Source organism: Gasterosteus aculeatus, chromosome 9, assembly GCF_964276395.1.
Source record: "Gasterosteus aculeatus chromosome 9, fGasAcu3.hap1.1, whole genome shotgun sequence".
NCBI classification, from domain to species: Eukaryota; Metazoa; Chordata; class Actinopteri; order Perciformes; family Gasterosteidae; genus Gasterosteus; species Gasterosteus aculeatus.
Genome location: NC_135696.1, coordinates 1,106,334 through 1,124,288, shown reverse-complemented (window position 1 = coordinate 1,124,288; position 17,955 = coordinate 1,106,334). Strand labels below are relative to the sequence as shown.

Below are 17,955 nucleotides of genomic sequence, written 5' to 3'. Positions count from 1 at the left end.
CACGCACATCTCCAACCCTTCGTTTGATCACAGTCACAGATTGAAGGTCAGTGTCACCAATCAGGTAACTAACCCAATGTGAAATATTGCCATAATAACCTCTTCTGCTGCCAAACTATAATGTCACAGTGACATTAACATTTTGGATACAAAATATCATCACTTCATTTATTAGACATCTCTGAGTGATTTTATCTCAAAGCTGTATTTGACATGACGCAATAATCCGTTTCAGGTGTGTGTGTGTGTGTGTGTGTGTGTGTGTGTGTGTGTGTGTGTGTGTGTGTGTGTGTGTGCGTGTGTTAGCAGTCAGCTCAGTCTGCCGCCACCATTCCACGATGAAAAATGTCACCAGGCGTTATGCATTATTCAACATGCACACCTGTCACACGCGGGACTCACCGCTGCCTGACGGTTCACAGCTTCCTCAGCTTCTTCAGCTACTTGCATCCCGATCCAACGGTCAATGAACGAACGCTGGCCCGGAAACAAGTCATCGATTGCACCAGGGAGATTCCAGAGAGCTCCTGTGGACACATTAACTGAAAGTGCATGTTTTTCAACTGAACCGTCCTGTCCCCGCTGATGTATTATCAATATGTAATCAGTCACCACACAGTAACAAAAATCACAGGTCAAAGTCTGTTATTGGGTTCAAACAATGTTGAGTCTCTGTTGGGTTGAGGGTTCACGGTTAAACATTCTCTCAATGACAGAGAGCAAGAAAAATCATCTGAAAGGAATTCTCACTTTAGTATTTCACGCCAGTAAAAGGGAACTCAAAGGCTAGATTGAACACAAGGACTAAGATCTCCTTAAACTTTACTGTTAATGAATCTGCCATAAAACACTGGATCCTACATTTCCCAAGATGCAACTCATAACGGTCTGAAGGTCCCAGGCTCAGTGCTCCTCAAGACAAATGAACTGAAATAAAAACGTCACACTTTAAATCATTGTTATAAGATTGATTTATGTTTTGTTGAAGTTAATATTGAATTAGGGCTGCAGACACACATTTCTTTCTGTAAATGAACACAAAGGTCTGCAAATTATTGGGATTCAGGTAACTTGTCATCAGCCGATGGTAGAATGTCCATATATCCATATAAAATGTAACCGTCGGTGCCTTTAACACTGAAGCATTGGAACAGAGTCTACGTTGCATCAGCAGGTGAAAAACAAGGTTTCTGTGGACCGACCCAGTTACCAGCTTGTCTGACTTCTGTTGCACATGTAGCCTGGGCTGCTTTTCTTATTAATGTTAAATAATGAATGAAGCCCCATTCATTTTACATCTTCTTTGTTCATTAGGAGCTGTGAGATCTGAGGGGGGGGGGGCAGCGGTGCAGAAATGTTGCAAGGATCATATTTGACAGACAAAGACTTTTTCTCACTGCTGTGTGCAAAAAGAAGAAAAAGCTTTCAGAAATGATGTCACCCTTTTTTTTTTTCTTCTCGCCCCGAGGGAGGTCACATGGGGTCAGCTCTCTGCAGCCAAAAAGCTTGGCAGGGCTGGGAATCTGGGACGCCGCCTGACGCCTGTACGATCCCATTTCCTGTCCCGGTGAGCCGTCTCACAAGAGCCACGTCAGCTCACATCTCTTCATAGGATGAGAGCGCCGCCCTCCCCCTTCCTTCACATCTGCTCTGTGTGTGTGTGTGTGTGTGTGTGCAGAGGTTAGCAGATCAGCTTGTTAGAAGCATCAGATATGATCTGTCAGTCTAACCAGTGGACTTATTGATTAGCAATCATTTCGTCCCCATCATAACAGAGTGCTGATGTCATGAGCAGCACATGGAGACAAATACACGGGTGGAGAGGAAACAACTGGCACGCGTTACAATATCAGTCGCTTCCAAACGTCCTTAAGGCTTCAGATGTGCCTCGTTTATTAGGACTCCGTCCCCAAAGCGCGCTTTAAAATCTCCCCCCCGGTAACGAGTCCATCTCACTCAGCCTCACGTAAACCGCAGAGCTTCACAAAGTGATTAGATGAAGATTAATGCGAAGCGGCTTCCCGGTTGAATGGAAGCTGCGTCACATTGAGCGGAGGTGATTTGGCGTTATTTAAAGCTCCTGGTTTGTTAACGTTGCTGTTGAAATTCCCACTGTTTTCCATCAAGTGGGTTTTAATACACCCACTTAATGTTGTGTACCTTCCATTTCAGTGATCTAACACGGCCGCGTCACATTCAGTAGAAATTAGTAGCCCCGGTTCACTCTCCATGAACCCCTTGACTCGCCGAAGCAGGTGAAGCACGCTGGAATTAATATTAATGAGAACTAAGTGCCGCTGAGTGCATGCACGGTACCAAGAGCCGGAAATCACAACTGTCCTGGCTGTGCGATGTCAAAATGTCGTACGTATAGTACAAGAAACACTTCCACGCCTTCCTAATGAGGCATATGAGGAGACAACTTTCCTATGTTCAACCGTTGGATAATTTGCACTCAATTCCCTGAACTCCCCCCTTTTCATCATCCTTTTCTTTGCCCGGTGTCTTCCTCATTCATTCATTCACTCATTCACTCTCCTTGTCCAGCAGAATCTCCTGAAATCACGTCCTCCTGCCGCCTGCGTCCTGTGCAGAAGTGGGTCACAGACTACAGCTGTGCTAAAAGCCCAGTCTGAGAAAGAGGAGCTCCTCTAAATAAAACACAGTAGGATCTCGGGAGGGGGGGGGGGGCTCTACCCACGTAACCCTTTCGAAGACGAAGAGGAGTAGGACATGCAGAGGAAGGGATAATGTATGTGCCGTTTGGTTGAGTGGCTTTCGGCCCTCGTGTGAGGATAGAAGGCCGTTTCCCGCTGGCATGTATTGCTGTATATATTATACATCAGAAAGCTCTTAATCAGAAAGGCTCGGATGTGAAGTGCGTTACATGAGTCATCGCGGGGTTTTCCAGCCCGAGCCGAGCAGAAGGCTTTGATCCTGGTGAAAGTTGAGAGCGTCACGTGTGCGGCTGCTGTCGCCTCTGGACGAACCAGCAGTTGGTCCTGATTATTATTCTGCAGTTTAACGGACAGTCACATCTGTAATTTATGTCTGATCTGTGACGAAGCAAATACCAACCCCCATCTTCTCTTCAAATTCCTTTTTTCAGAGTTTTAATGTAGCTCCCTTGTGATTATTAAATGCTAACCAGGCTAGCTATCGTGCTAGCCATTTGTTGCTACATGGTGGCTATTGGTGCATTTAAGGTAACGGTTGAGCTGCGAGGACACAACCTTTGATCAAGAGGTGGACAGAATACAGAATGTGGATTCCTGTTTCCTGTAATGTTTTCATGGGCTTCCTGTGTGTGTAGCTGAATGTGTGTGTAGCTGAATGTGTGTGGCTGAATGTGTGTGTAGCTGAACGTGTGTGTAGCTGAACGTGTGTGTAGCTGAATGTGTGTGTGGCTGAATGTGTGTGTGGCTGAATGTGTGTGTAGCTGAACGTGTGTGTGGCTGAATGTGTGTGTGGCTGAATGTGTGTGTAGCTGAATGTGTGTGTAGCTGAATGTGTGTGTGGCTGAATGTGTGTGTGGCTGAATGTGTGTGTGGCTGAATGTGTGTGTAGCTGAATGTGTGTGTAGCTGAATGTGTGTGTAGCTGAATGTGTGTGTGGCTGAATGTGTGTGTGGCTGAATGTGTGTGTGGCTGAATGTTTGTGTGGCTGAATGTGTGTGTGGCTGAATGTTTGTGTGGCTGAACGTGTGTGTAGCTGAACGTGTGTGTGGCTGAACGTGTGTGTAGCTGAATGTGTGTGTAGCTGAACGTGTGTGTGTAGCTGAATGTGTGTGTAGCTGAATGTGTGTGTAGCTAAACGTGTGTGTGTAGCTGAATGTGTGTGTAGCTGAATGTGTGTGTAGCTGAATGTGTGTGTAGCTGAATGTGTGTGTAGCGGACTGAAAGTTAACGTCTTCTCCATCAATTTATCTGTTCGCGTTGGATTCGTGTTAATGTGTATTTAAAGATAATAAATACAATTCTGTCATTTAAATTTGTGGGGGGAAAATTGTCTTATCAACCACAGATTTTGCGACCCCCCTGCAGTACCTCGGTCGGACCCCCTATCGAAGACCTTTAAATCTCTGATTCCTTTGATCTGGCTCCATCCTGAGGGCAAAAATGTCACAATTTCTTTCCAAAGAGGGTTAGTTGCAGCCTCGTTCACAAAGCTGCAGACTCCTGTTACAATTCCTTCTCCTTTTCATATTTTCTCGGATAAATGATCACAATCAGTGCATTTATTGGCTCATTGAGCTTTCAGTAAAATACCAACAATGTTTGAACCTGAACTGGATGTGTCTTCAGAGTTTAGTTTAAGTCACATCATCTACTGGTGTATGTAGAACCTTTAGTGCATTTTGCTGGCATTGCTCTGGTCCTTGGCCACACACAAACTTTGAATATTGGAACATATATACAGAATTGTTGTATATTAATATAAAGAAAATGAATAAATACAAGCTGAAAAGATGTGATACGGTGGAACCATCACAGTTTTCATTTCGAGGCAATAGGGACACCATGTGGAGAGGATCTGCTATTTCAATGAACGTGAGCCACCATATGTCTACTGAGCCGGGAGCTCGATGAAGATAATTGAATCTGTAGGAAATCCCCAGGCTCAGGTGAGGAGACACGAGGAGTCTTCTACCCCGATCAGGTGCTGCAGCCACGTGCATCAGGCAGCAGGTGTGAGCGGCACATGTTCACGGGCTGGGGAGGAGAGGACACAGAGGAGACCGAGGACGACCTCCTAGACCACTGGCCCCATCCTCACAAACACAAACCTGTTATTTTAAGAGGACACTTTCTTTTGATAATAATGATAATCACTATCAACCGACCGTCAGTCGGAAGGCCCCTGTAATTTTTTTTGCATGTACACAAGTTAAAGAATAGAAAAGTCTTGGTTGTATCAGAGCACCTAACCTCATTTATTCTCTTATTCTCGTCCTTCTGAATTCCCGCCACACATTCATTCATGATAGCTTTCCTTGGCATGAGAGGAAAAGAGCCGGGACGATCCAATAAACCCAATTAAAGAGACGCCACGAAGATAAACTTGGACTACATGCAACGGCCTCAGGGATTAGAGAGCCGCCGGCGAGGAGCTGTCTGTGGTGCTGAAGACGATCCCAAACCACAGCTTTCCCTCCGGTGGACAGATGGAAACGTCACTCGTTTCTCGTGTTATTGAAGTTTACGCGCAGCTTTTTCCAACACGGACGAACCAAATGATTTGTTGGTTTCAAGTAAACGTTTGCTGTTGAAAATAACAATCCTGAAGGAAAAAGACCTGATTGAAATACAGTTTATATATAAACTATATATATATATATGTTATATGTTATATATGTTTAAGCATTTGATAGTTTGAGCCAAGATAGCTTCATATAATATTCAAATAATAATCCCTTAATTGTTTGGGATATATAACATAAGAAAATAATATAAATAAACTCATCACTCATCTTCAGGGTGAAAGCATCATCTGATGTGCTCCACGGTTGGTGGACGTACCGCTGAGGACCTCCTGATGAATTTAGTACAATCTGGACACACTAAATGTTGGAGTATTTTCCCAACGAGTAAGGCGTTATTTCCAAAGTGTAAGACTTGACACCAACGTATAGCTCCCCTGATTAAATCCATACTCTATAAACGACTAATATGTCCATTGAAATGATCTGCACTCATCTGTTCATTTCAATGAGGTTTCTGAATGTTCTCAGCGTTATTTAGTGCTTTATGGTCTCCAGGCAACATCCTGCTGTACTTTTCCTCAACTCACTAATGTAAAGCTGAATTTAAATAAGTGCTTCATTTGAAAATTATAAACACATTACTGCGTGTGGATCAAATCTGTTTCCATTGGCCCAAAGATGAAGATAAGTAAATAAGTAATGGACGCAATACATTTGTTTTGTTGGTGCAAAAGGTCCCCATCTCTAAATAATGTTTAAGTTTAAAGGCATCTTGTATTTCATAGTTAATTATTTCACACACCCCACTTTGGGAATAACAGATTGAGATACATCATATACACTTTGCAAATTTAAATAATTTAATAATGATAAACTTAGTCCCTGACTTGATTCCATTGGAGACTTAATAAGAAAATTGAATTCTGACTCTTTTTCACTCTTAAATTGTACTGTTTGCTAATCAGATGTTCTCAGGATCTCAGGATTGATCCTCTCGACAGCTCTGCACTCTTAATCTCATCTAGAGAGGGAACAGGACATTGGTGCCGTCTACAGTGACTCACCCGGCAGCTCTCCTGGTGTCACTTACAGCCCACAATCAACGGAAAACTACAAGCAGCTTCTAATCTGCACCAACTCCTGAGCACATGGTTGTTACCGTCTGCCAAGACCGAGCTTTCTCTTTAGGAAAGCAGCTCGTGTAAACACTTAGAAAACTGCGCAAGCGCTTCTTTTCAGCTGTGTTTAAATATATATATATATATATATATATATATATATATATATATATGTACACACACACACCTTTTCAGTGCCGTAAAAAGGTATTTGCCCCCTTCCTAGTTTCTGAATTTTTTTCCTAATTAAATGTTTCCAATCATCAAACTATTTTTGATATTCGACAAAGATAACCCGAGTAAATACAAAATGCAGTTTCTAAATCGTAACTTCATTTATCCAAACCTGCTCGGCCCTATGTGGAAAATGAATTGCCCCCTAACCCCAATAAGTGGTTGTGTCCCCCCACTTGGCGGCAACAACTGCAACCGAGCGTGATGACCAGCCAGGAGCCTTTCACATAGCTGTGGAGGACTTTCGGCCCGATCTTCTCTGCAGAATGTTCTTTTAATCAGTCATCCCATCATAGGACGGGTGGAGCATGAGCGGCTTGTTTAAGGTCATGCCACAGCATCTCAAAATGATTTAAGGCCGGACTTTGACCGGGTCGCTCCAAAAACATCACCCAGCTTCTCCTGAGCCCTTCAGAGGTGGACCTGCTGGGGGTCTGGGATCATTGTCCTGCTGCAGAACCAGAGGGCTCTTCAAGGTGAGGTCCACTATTGGCAAGTGGTTCAGGTCAAAACTAACGCCCCCAAGTCTGTTTGTTGGTATGGTCTTTAGATCGCAGCACGATGTTTCTTTTTGAGATCGTTCAGCCTTGTTCACTTTGTGAGACAAACTATTTTAACGCACCTTTCCAAAACATTTGGTTAGTAAGTGCATTCAATAATTATTAAGGGTGTGGGTAATAACTGCTTCACATGTGAATATATAATAAATGAAATTGTTTAAAAACATGGTTCTCTTTGAGGAAGTCAAACTAATTGTGATATTAGACAAAGTTTTAAGTGTGACAAAAATGCAACAAAAATAAAGAAAGCAGGAAGGGGGCAAATACTTTTGCACAGCATGATATATATATATATATTATATATAAATGGATGTAAATATACAGGTGTTTTTGATGGTTGGCTGCAAGCTTCTGTCCAGAGACGACTCCCTTAATCAACCACGAGAGAACAAGGCTGATCTCACTGCCAGACTTGGATTGTCCACTTGATCCTGAGCCAACTACCTTTAATCCCGTTGACGTAGCGTTAGAGCGGCCCGCTAAGAAGGATTAGAGGAGGGCCTCCGGGAGGCTATAAACGCGAGGAGTCGCAAACTACGCCAGAGAACAAGCCCTTTCGCGTGCTGGTCAGGAAGCAAAGATCCAGAAGCAGACGCGGCATCTGACCTCGGGACAACCGGCCGCCTACAGCCGCCGTAACCATGGAGCCCGCGGCCCAGACGGCGATGGCCACCGCAGCCTTCGGCAGAGAGAATTTCCACAGGAGAGTCCTGAGGACAAAGAACTTCAGGGGAGCGTCGTCTCGCTTCGTGGGCAGCTCCATCGTGATCCTGTCCTCGTTCGCCGTCTCCACTCTAGCGATGAACTGCGGGAAGAGGTTCCAGGAGTCCCGACACAAACTCAACGAGAACTAGCGAGGGCGCACATGCCTTTTTGTTCTCTACACGGGAGACGTCATGCGTGGAGCGTCCCGTGTGATCGGCAGTCCCACGCAGAGCTGAGAGGACGCGAGTCGGAGCGAGGACGACAACAGGAGACGTTCCTGAGGAGACGGTGCTCATCGGACTATACTGCGTTTACACCGTGTTTGAACAGGGGAACCGCGTGCAGTGATACCGTCATACTCGTAGTGTTAAACACTTCGCAACAGCTAAGAAGTAAAGCTGTAAATAATAGAAAATAAGATCATTTAAGGATGTCTGGTGCCGGCGGTTCAGAGACATGAGATATTGAAGTTCTGTCTATCGTGTTGACAGAATACAATGAAAAAAAACTCAACTCTACTCATTGTTTAACACTAAAGCTAGACTTCCCTGCACGACTTATCTTAGTGAGGGAAGGGCTCTGTTAGAAAAACATAACTCATTGTTTTGGTGCTTGCCGGTAAATGTTGACTGATGTGTTTTCAGTTATAATCTACTACGATCTCTTTAGTCACTTCTTCTGTTAAATGACAAAAACCAAAAATGTAAGTAATGCATGTTTGTACTCCTTGTCTTTGATGCTACACACACAATATGAGCTGCGGTCCATGTGCAGCCATGTCAGTGTCGATAGAACCAGCTGTCCTGGGTGGTTTTCATTCTACACTTTGTCATAATTCTAATAATACTTTTGCATCCGTTAATGTAAGACAACACATAACGTCGTGTTTAGATCCATGACGTAATCAAAGTGTTTAAGAGCCTTTTCAAACCCTGTTGTGTTTTACTGTGACGCCACTAGAGGGCAGTATTAGCATTGAAGAGTGCAACTGCTTCCACAACAATGCCTTTTTGCTTCACGTGTTGTTTAGAACTTTAAGACCAGCGCTCTTACCAAAAAGAGAGTTTTATAAAGTTTGAAGAAAAAAATAAAATGGTACAAACAGAACCAATAAACATCTGCAAAGGTGACACCAACACAGAATGTCTGGAGAGTTTCATGTCTCAAAGCTCCCGATTGTGCGCATGTCCACTGTCGTTTTGTCTTCAGAGCGCGGCGAGGCTCTTCAGCCTGCGCTCGCTGAAGAAGCGGTGCGTCTGCTGGGCCGGTTTTCGCTCGTTACCTCCAGCACTGAAGTAAGCCAACATGGACTTGTTGTTCTGTCGCTGGGCCGACTTCTCCCCGTCCTCGTCATCGTCCTCCCTGAGGACACATTGGATAAAACAAAAACGATTTTTACACTGCGGTTAGCTCTTGCTTAATGTGTGTCAAAAGGATTTGCACACACATTAAGCATGACCAGGACATCTAACGGGATGTGGTTTTCTCATTCATATACAAAAGCAATTTTCAAAAGAAATCATCAAGTTGATTTTGGCTTCTATGGACTTGGTTAAAAGCTGGAAACAATTTTTATGCTTTATGAACATGATTTTTATCCACCAAATTCTTGGTCTGAATGACAGAGACAGTTATTTTCTCAGCTGAGAGTCACAGATAACAAATACGTCTTAATGGGGAGTTTCAATGTTCTTTAATAAAACTAGGGACGCTGGTCAAAATCAAGTTACCAGTGGACTGTCACCCCCTTGCTGTCCATCAGGGTTCGGGCAGTGCTCCAGCTAAAACGAACAAACTGAGGGTAACCGAACACTGGGTCCAGGTACTTCAGTAACCACGCTTTAGTCTTGGGATCTGAAAACACAAATAGAGGGGGAGGATTTGTTCATCTACAGGCATCGATAATCTCCTTTAGGTTACTCAGTGAAATAAAGAAAGAATAAATCTGTTGAATTCATCCAAAATTCAGATTTTAGCCAGTGTTTTTGTTACCATTAGGGTATCCGGAGCCGTAGTCTGTGTCCACCTCTCCCAGGTCCTCAGTGAAGGCCCAGCCCTTGACAATGCGATCCCTGGCCACCTGAAAACAGAAAGCTATTGAATGATTCTGAGCAAAGCCATTTGCTAAAGACTTGTAAACAAAGACTTCTGAGCTGAGAAGGAGAAGAAGTGAGACACAGATGGCGGTTGGTCACCAACCTTTGCACATATACTGGCGGCACTGACGACGGGAAAGAGGGAGTCGGCCTTTGGCCTCACGGTCACATCAATACCTGGGAAGAGCTTTGAGAGCTTCTCCTCGTACTTCTCCGCTGGGCCGACTGTGTCCACAAATACCTGCAGAAAAACACGGAGGTGATCGAGGACAGGCGAGTACGACGGGAGACGAATGAATGGAAATAAAAACATGTTGCGCGGTCAAATGTACACTTAAGAGCACAGTTTCCTGGGTCAGCACAACAAACGGCTTCACCGTGTCCACCTTTGTATTCAAAAACATTTCCATACCTCTTTGAGCTGTACTCCACTGTCCAAGGCATACTGGACCAGACCAATAGCCGTGTCATGTGAAAGGGCGTTCAGGTTGTATTTTGTCCTAACACAAGCAGACGTGTCTCGTCAGGGCGTTAAACTCAGCTCATGAAATTGTACAGTATTGCACTGCATGTGTCACACACCTCTGCAACATGCTGGTGGAGATGGTGTTTGGTGAGAGAATCTGAAGAGCCCAGCCGACATAACTTCTGGCTTCATCCAGTTTTTGGAAGAGATTCTCTCTTTCTGCCTCTGTTAGAGTCTTTGAATCTGAGTGTCAAAAGGCTCATTTATTACAGCAGTGAGGTTCTAAAGCGCGACGCAAAGGACAACCGAGTCCTTTCCATTCGTAGAGATAGATTACCTGCCACTTTCGATTCTTTCAGCTCCTGCTTTTTGGACACCGGACAGAAACATATTCCATACACCATGGGGCCTGCATTGCAAAACATGAACACACTGTTAAGCGTGGAATCCCACGTTGCACAATGCAGGGAAGGCTTAACAAATGAGCAATGCATTCAACCCGGGGCAGACAGAATGCCAAATCACTAATCATAGCCACGGTGACTGTGACAAAGGGTGTTAGGGATGCGCTCTTAGTGAAACAATGGAGGGACAGAGGAGTTGGACTAGCATACCCAGCACGGGCCCCCTTCCTGCCTCGTCAATGCCCAGACAGCAGTCCTCAGTCCGGCACACATCCGGGATCTCGGAGGTCAGTCTGCAGCTGAGCGAGTTGTCCGTCTCAAAGGGGCTGAGGTCCATACCAGCAGGCTGAGGGAGAGACGTGCACACATGTCACGACGGGCCACGTTACACGAATAAGTGAGCGCACATTAGCTAAAGTGTCAGCTAACGTTAGCAGCGGTACGGTGTTAATTAACTTCACGTCATGTTGCAAACTCAAAAGTTAGCTGACTGCTAACTGACTTTACTGGAACTGACCTTAATTACCAGAATACGCAAGTGCTTTCTGTCTAAACTAATAGTTGACGCTATCGCAAGAAACTCTTAATGTGGCACAAAAACCCCACAGCTGTGCACAAAGCGAATTCATACATAGACGGTGACAAAACTCTCTGTCGTGTTGTGTTTTGTCTCTCGCGGATTTGGCGCCTCTGGAATGACGTCACGGGCTTCTTCTTCTTCTGCTCCTATTTTTCTGTCTTCATCTTCTTCTTCTTCTTCTCCTTCTCTTTGTCTTCTTTCTTTGCGTTTGCGAGGTATTGGTGTTTCCCCTTTCACAAGTATGTCGTTAAAAAGATATATATATATATATTGTATACACATGTTCTGCCAAAGTTAAGATGTTTTCTTTTTAACTTGTTCTTTCCTCTGTACTAAAGCGCGGCTCAGATGTGGTCTTTACCGCCACCAGCTGGTACGTGTAATCAGTACAATATACTGAACGTCAAACTATTAATAAAAGGGAATTGCCCGTTTCCTTTACACAATTGATTAGATTGCATTTAATAATAATGAATAAGAAGCATGCTGATGTTCCAGCTCCTTCCAGCAAGCTTATTTTAACAGTCGGTTAGATAATGAAATCTTAATCTAGCAAGTAACCAGCATCTACAGCTGTGGTGAAAAGTGAAAAGTTCTTATTAAAAAGACCGCCATTACTATTTTACCTATTATAGATTACACAGGTTTACCCCTTATAATTGATATATATATATATATATATATATATATATATATATATATATATATATATATATATATATATTTTGCTATAGTGAAATTTGTTTAGAAAACTTCCACTGATGCACTCCACCCAGATTTAAAACCTTTAAATGTGTAAACAGAACAAACCGCCTCGCCGTCCGCCATCATCTTTGTTTTACATCTTCCTCGCCCACGATCCCGCCCACTACAGTGACGCTAACATTCATGTTTTTGGATGCCTGCTGAATGGGGTCGAACAGTAGCGGAGTGTGGAGGCAGGAAGGCAGCCTCAGGTGGAGAGGAGAGGGCCCAGTGAAAGGGAAGCCATGTACAAAAGTCCAAGTGTGCGCTGGTTTTCTGAGCTGAAGTTGGCCTTGCCTCTGGCTCTTTACACCCACCCCTTCTCTCTCGCTCTCTCCTGCTGTCCCTCTCCCTGGGTGAATGGCTCTCTTTGTGTTTCTCAGTAACACGCAGTCCCCAGCCGATTAAATGTGGGGAATTAGTAGTCAATTTTAGCCTCCCGCACACACAAACACACTTTGGTAGGGTTGTGATTGCGTTGTTATTACAGTTCACACGTCAGCTGTGTGCTGTTAATTATTTTTTCTTTTCCCCGCTTGCTCACTGCTCCATGTGTTACCTCCAAACCACTGAAATAACACGCTTACACGGGATTATTTTTTTTATAAATAAATTGATTTAATAGATGACAGCAATAAAATCTCGACATTGCTTTTCTCGTATGGAAGCAAAAATACTCACGTGAATGTATAGCAAACACTTTACAAAACTACCCAGAATTATAGAAAATGGAAGAAGCAAAGGGGTGAAACACAACACATTATTACTGACATGAAAAAGAATGACTACATGGTGAGACAGTCAGTATAGTGATGAAAACCATGCGTCACGTACAGAGGGGAAGCCTGTGGTAATGACCAGTGTTCACATTGCTGAAGAGGAACAAGGCTGTTTGGGCTCAAAATGGGGAAAAGAAAAAAAGTGTCAAGACGAAAACATGCTTTTGGCCTACATGCAGTGCAGAGCGCTCGTACATGTGATTCTAATCCTTAAGTAGGACCCAAAGCCGCCCAATTATCTGAAAAGATTTGGTCGAGACTTTGCACTTATAGATTTGAACTCAATTATTGGACAAATCTGATGTAAATCAGCAAAAATGTTGCACTTGAAAAGCAAAAAGAAGCACTGCTCTGAGACCTTGAGCACCCTCAGCATTATTAGCACAGGTATCCAGTGTCGCAGATCTCCTTTGCTATTGGCACAAAATAAACAGAGTTGAGGTAAGTGTCCAAGACTGAGCGTTAAGCAGAAACACATCTCTTTCCCTCTCTTTTTCCTATTTCCCCTTTAATGCTTAATTGTTCAGTTCAGTGAAGTCAATGCAATAAAAAGGATAGAAACACAGAGTGTGCTATGTACATAGAAAAAGGTTGCATCTATCCTTTTCTGGCCACAAGAAGAAAACAAAACTCCAGGGAAACTTGTTGAAAACAAAAACATGCTTTTCCCAAAGCAGTGGTGAAGATGTATTAGTGTAATTATCAAATCAGTCACAATAACGTTACACCCTAAAATATCAACAACGACAATAAACTTACTACTCATATAAAATAACACAAAAACATCAACATAGAAAAAAACATCTGCTTTAGTTTGGTTAATAAATTCTGATTATGTCCATCTAAACCCGTCGTTTCTGGGTCAAATCAGAGTCACTCATCAATGCAACATCCGCCCAGTGTCGCACTCGTCTTGTATACAAAATGACTGTACATTCCAACTTATAAAATTTACGTTGGCACACGTTTGTTATGGCCTATTTTCATTTGTGATTGGCAGTCGACCCATGACTCACACTTTATATCGTATGAGTCGGTGGCTCTTTATTTTCTTCTTTGAAAATTCTAATTGGCCCCGTGGATGCTTCTTGCATTATATTAGCGGAGGGGGGGGGGGGGGGGGGGAGACAGAAAGTAAAAACCTCTAATGTAACATCAATATGGCACGGGCGCGCACACACGATCACACGCTCACATATTTGCACACAGACGCACGGATCCACTCGCACACTTCCCATATTTCCCTCTGCTCGGCCGGTCTCCCTCAAGGTCTCGTGAGGGTGGTGTAAACAGGCTGCTCCCAGTGCGTGGGGCTATGAGAGGGGGCCACGCTGGAGGGGTCTCCTATGGTAGTGTACAGAGGCCTCTGTGTAGGGCCCATGTAGGAGAAGGCTGAGTACAGCCCCGGGGCCTGGCCGGAGTGGGTGTAGTACGCCCCGGGGGCCTGGTGCTCTCCGTACTCAAACTGAGCCCTGGAGGCCAGCGAGGGGAATGCGGAGCCGTAGTGAGGGAGGCTGAGCGGGGTGTAGGTGACGTGGGCGCCTGAGGAGGGCGAGGACGAGGCCTCGGCGTAGTGGCCCCCGGCAGCAGACTCGCTCTTGATCTGCGCCTTGGAGGGGTCGGAGGAAGCCGGGGAGGCCTGAGGCGGCTGCTGCTTGGAGAGCCATGCCGAGTGGCCACTAGCGGCGGCTAGGGCGTAGGCGTAGGAGGAGGCCGAGGAGCCGGCCGTGGGGCCCCCGCCTAGGCTCTGCGGGTGGCCGTTCGGAGGAAGGTACTGGTCGAACTCGTTCACGTCGAACGGCTCGATGTTGGACATCACCTCGTGGCTGATCTCGCCGATGTCCATTGTGCCGAAGTCGATGTGGGGTTTGGCGCCCGACGAGGACGGGCCACCAGAGGCCCCCTCAACTCCCACCCCGAGGCCTCCCCTGGGCCCAGCTGACCCTCCGACTGCTCCTGCTGCCCCCTCCCTCTTTGCATCTGACAGCTTCCCAGACTGGAGTTCTGTCTTTGGGGTGGTGGGGGGCGTGGGTGGGCTGTGACCCTGACCTATGGAGAGGAGAGGAGAAGGGACCCACTTGGTCAGGTACAACAAAGATTTGTCTCCTTGATTTACTTACTCATTTTGATCAACATCTTTTTCAATTTTCCAAATTTGCGCATGCAAATGAGGATGATTGTGTCTCCGTACCTGCAGGATGGTGGTGGTGATGGTGGTGGTGGTGCAGGTCTCCCAGGGGAGACCCAGCCCCGCCATTGTGCTCCAGGTGTAGGGTCTTGTAGTGGGACTGGGAGTGGCTGGCCTCCCCTTCCCCCTGGCTGTCGGACTCACTAGCAGTCGCCAGTTTGCCGTTTTTACGTCTCCGGGGCTGGTACTTGTACTCCGGGTAGTCCTTCTTGTGCTGCTTCCTCAGCCTCTCCGCCTCCTCGATGAATGGTCTCTTGTCACCCTCGTTCAGCAGCCTGGGGGGAGGAAGAGAGAGGGGGGGGGGGGGGGGGGGGGGATTTTTACAAACAGCAATTTTAGTCTCACAGGCCAATCTGAATTAATAGGAGAGCGTGCACAGAAATGACGGTAGTAGTGTCGCCCTCACGTGCACAGGATAATGTGGGTACAACTCCCCATCTGGCTACATTAAATTCATTATATCAAGGGCACACAACAACAACAACAAAAATACCTATTTCTGTGTCTATGTCTCCTTTGTTTACAACCACCAGCTGGAGTTCAGAATTTGACTCCAGCATCTATTCCCCCACTCATCCTCGACCCTGTCCCCCTGCGGCGCAACCAGCCGCTCACACGCACCTCCACAGTTTGCCCAGGGTCTTGCTGAGCTCCGCGTTGTGCAGGTGGGGGTACTGGTCGGCCAGTTTCCTCCTCGCCGCCTGCGCCCACACCATGAAGGCGTTCATGGGCCTCTTGACGTGGGGCTTGGCTTTGTTTCCGTTGTTGACGCGCACCGGCATCGGCACGAGTGTCCAGTCGTATCCGTCCAGCACCTGGCTGACCGCCTCCCGGATGCCGATCGGGAAGCGGTCGTCTTCCATCTCCGACTTGACCGCGTCGCCTGCGTCCTCCTCGCCGCCGTCCGCGACGCAGAGCGAGGTCAGCTGCTGCGGCGGCCCGCTGAGAGGTGAGCCCTGGCGGGTCGGCGCTCCCGGGCGAGTCGGTGACAGGGAGTGACCGTCGTCCGACCCCCCGGGGCTCAGTTCCGCCTCGGACAGGCTGTGCTCCTCGCCGGACATTTTTTATTGATTTATTTATTAATATTAATATTAAACGTTATGTAAAACGACGTTCCAAACTATTCTGCGCGGTTGATTCGTCTTAATTGTAGAGGATGTTCTGGGGTCTTGGACAGGGCCACTTATTGCTGACTCTTCTCGGGTAAAGCCATTCTGCTGCGTGAAAGTGTCCGATTCTTCCGTCCGGGCAAAAGCGGTCACACCTAACAAACAAACAAACACGTCAAGTATAACAGAAACAAATCAGTTGTAAGGAAGTCGACAAATGGGGAAAAATATAATAATACAGGTCACAAATCAATCAAGCGCCGGTTGAGCTCACTTTAGCGAAACAGGTTATATAGCAAACATCTAGTGAATATTAGTAGCCGGATAATAATAATAATGTCATTTTGACGAACCGCATCCAGAAAAATGTATTTTTTACGAAGTCTAATTAACGTCACACCTCCTCCAAAAAGAAATAATACAACTGGCACGCAGCCTATACTGATATAAAATATCCTCTATATCATATAAATATAATGTTTTTAAAAAAAATTACATAACTTACCAATTTAGATGTCCAGTGGTTCGACATAGGAGTGTGTGTGGCTGACTGTAGAGCCGATGAATGGCTGCTCTGTGTGGCAACACCGGGGCTTAAAGAGCGCCTTGTGAGGAGGACTGGGAGAGAAAAAAAAAAGTGATTGAAAGTGGAAAACATTCCCAAAGAGGCAGCATTCCAGGACACAGGCGGCCCCGCCCCCTCCGGGCCGCCGCGCCGCGCTCCGATTGGCCCTTTAATTAACCCGCCGCTCTCCGATTGGCCGGGAGGAAAGCCCCGTTAATGCCCTTCTGTCCGTCATTGCCGCATTTCCAACAGGGAAGAGGTGAGATTTTTACATCGGAGTGGTTTAAATGGCTCCACAGTGCGCCCATTTAGACGCAGGAGAAGGCCAGCTTTGTTGGACGTGTTGACACGTCGTATCAAACAAGTAAACAATCATGAGTAGAGTTATTGCCTCCTGTGGTCACGTTCCTCAAAAAAGAAGGGAAAAAAAAACTTTAAACTTCAATTCAGCTCTGAGTTTACCCATTTTAGTTTTCGATCTTCATAAAACTAAATAAATAATGAAGAGCCAATCAGCTAAGCATAAATGTATGGATGTAGTAAATACATTGTTAGATATTTAGGAATGGTCTTTGGGGGGTTAGTTTTCAATGGTCTCATAAAAGAGTACTAATAATTATTACAGCATCAATATTCTTTATCCGCTAAAGTGATATGAAATATTCTATTATAAATATTAGAATCTTACAGTAAAGTAGTAACCAAACGTGTACACGTCTGGCATGCAAACAAGATTAATTAGCATGAGGATTAGCGTGAATTAATGTCATTACATACGTATTATTGTTACAATCAATATGATTGGGACATTAAGTTACTTCCTGGCAAAACAAAACAAAACTCACAAACATGTGAAATGTTTCAATAATGTTTTTGAAAATAAATGGAGATCTTCTACATCCTCGGATAAATGTGAACTACCAATCTTTACTGTAAAATATCATCGAACATGTATAAATGATAAAGTTCTGTTAAACTTTGCATCGCTTTTCCTGATTACGTCCAAATCAGTCATCCAAACTAAAGAGGACGACGCCAACATGTTAACAAGGAACCAGTGACAAACTGGCTTTCTTAAAATAGTGTTTTTAATAGTTAGATCTTTACTAAAAATCGAACACACGGCAAACAAAATCTCTATTTGACGTCCAATCACGCCCACTGGGATGATGTCACACACATAAAAATAAGAGTGGCACGTGTC

At 45.1% G+C, this 17,955-nt stretch overlaps 3 protein-coding genes across 5 annotated transcripts in view; all 3 read right to left on the bottom strand.

Moving 5' to 3' along the window:
- mast1a (microtubule associated serine/threonine kinase 1a) overlaps positions 1 to 508 on the bottom strand; it is a 48,377-nt gene extending 47,869 nt beyond the window's left edge. The window contains exon 1 of one of the 2 annotated variants that reach the window (XM_078080661.1): positions 403 to 508. Coding sequence is in view for 1 of the 2 variants with exons in the window: in XM_078080660.1 (XP_077936786.1) it covers positions 403 to 450 (48 nt within the window). In the remaining variant the exon portion in view is untranslated. The remainder of the gene's footprint in view (positions 1 to 402) is intronic. The other variant, XM_078080660.1, reaches the window with a different exon arrangement.
- Positions 509 to 8,533: 8,025 nt separating this feature from the next.
- Positions 8,534 to 11,725, bottom strand: rnaseh2a (ribonuclease H2, subunit A). 2 transcript variants are annotated; one of them, XM_040187574.2, is made up of 9 exons: positions 11,304 to 11,725; positions 10,997 to 11,132; positions 10,720 to 10,791; positions 10,499 to 10,625; positions 10,329 to 10,416; positions 10,020 to 10,157; positions 9,813 to 9,900; positions 9,551 to 9,674; positions 8,534 to 9,182 (listed from the first exon to the last, which is right to left on the bottom strand). In XM_040187574.2, the coding sequence occupies exons 2-9, from the start codon at positions 11,121 to 11,123 to the stop codon at positions 9,026 to 9,028; spliced, it is 921 nt and encodes a 306-aa protein (XP_040043508.2). In that variant the 5' UTR covers positions 11,124 to 11,132; positions 11,304 to 11,725; the 3' UTR covers positions 8,534 to 9,025. The 2 variants fall into 2 exon arrangements, with proteins under 2 accessions (XP_040043508.2, XP_040043510.2); XM_040187576.2 differs by having other exon boundaries at positions 11,418 to 11,559.
- A 981-nt stretch (positions 11,726 to 12,706) lies between these two features.
- Positions 12,707 to 16,823, bottom strand: LOC120825636 (transcription factor SOX-10). The gene is made up of 4 exons (XM_040187359.2): positions 16,692 to 16,823; positions 15,699 to 16,341; positions 15,081 to 15,352; positions 12,707 to 14,938 (listed from the first exon to the last, which is right to left on the bottom strand). Exons 2-4 carry the CDS (start codon positions 16,136 to 16,138, stop codon positions 14,154 to 14,156), a joined length of 1,497 nt encoding a protein of 498 aa, XP_040043293.2. The 5' UTR covers positions 16,139 to 16,341; positions 16,692 to 16,823; the 3' UTR covers positions 12,707 to 14,153.
- Between the last annotated feature and the right edge of the window lie 1,132 nt (positions 16,824 to 17,955).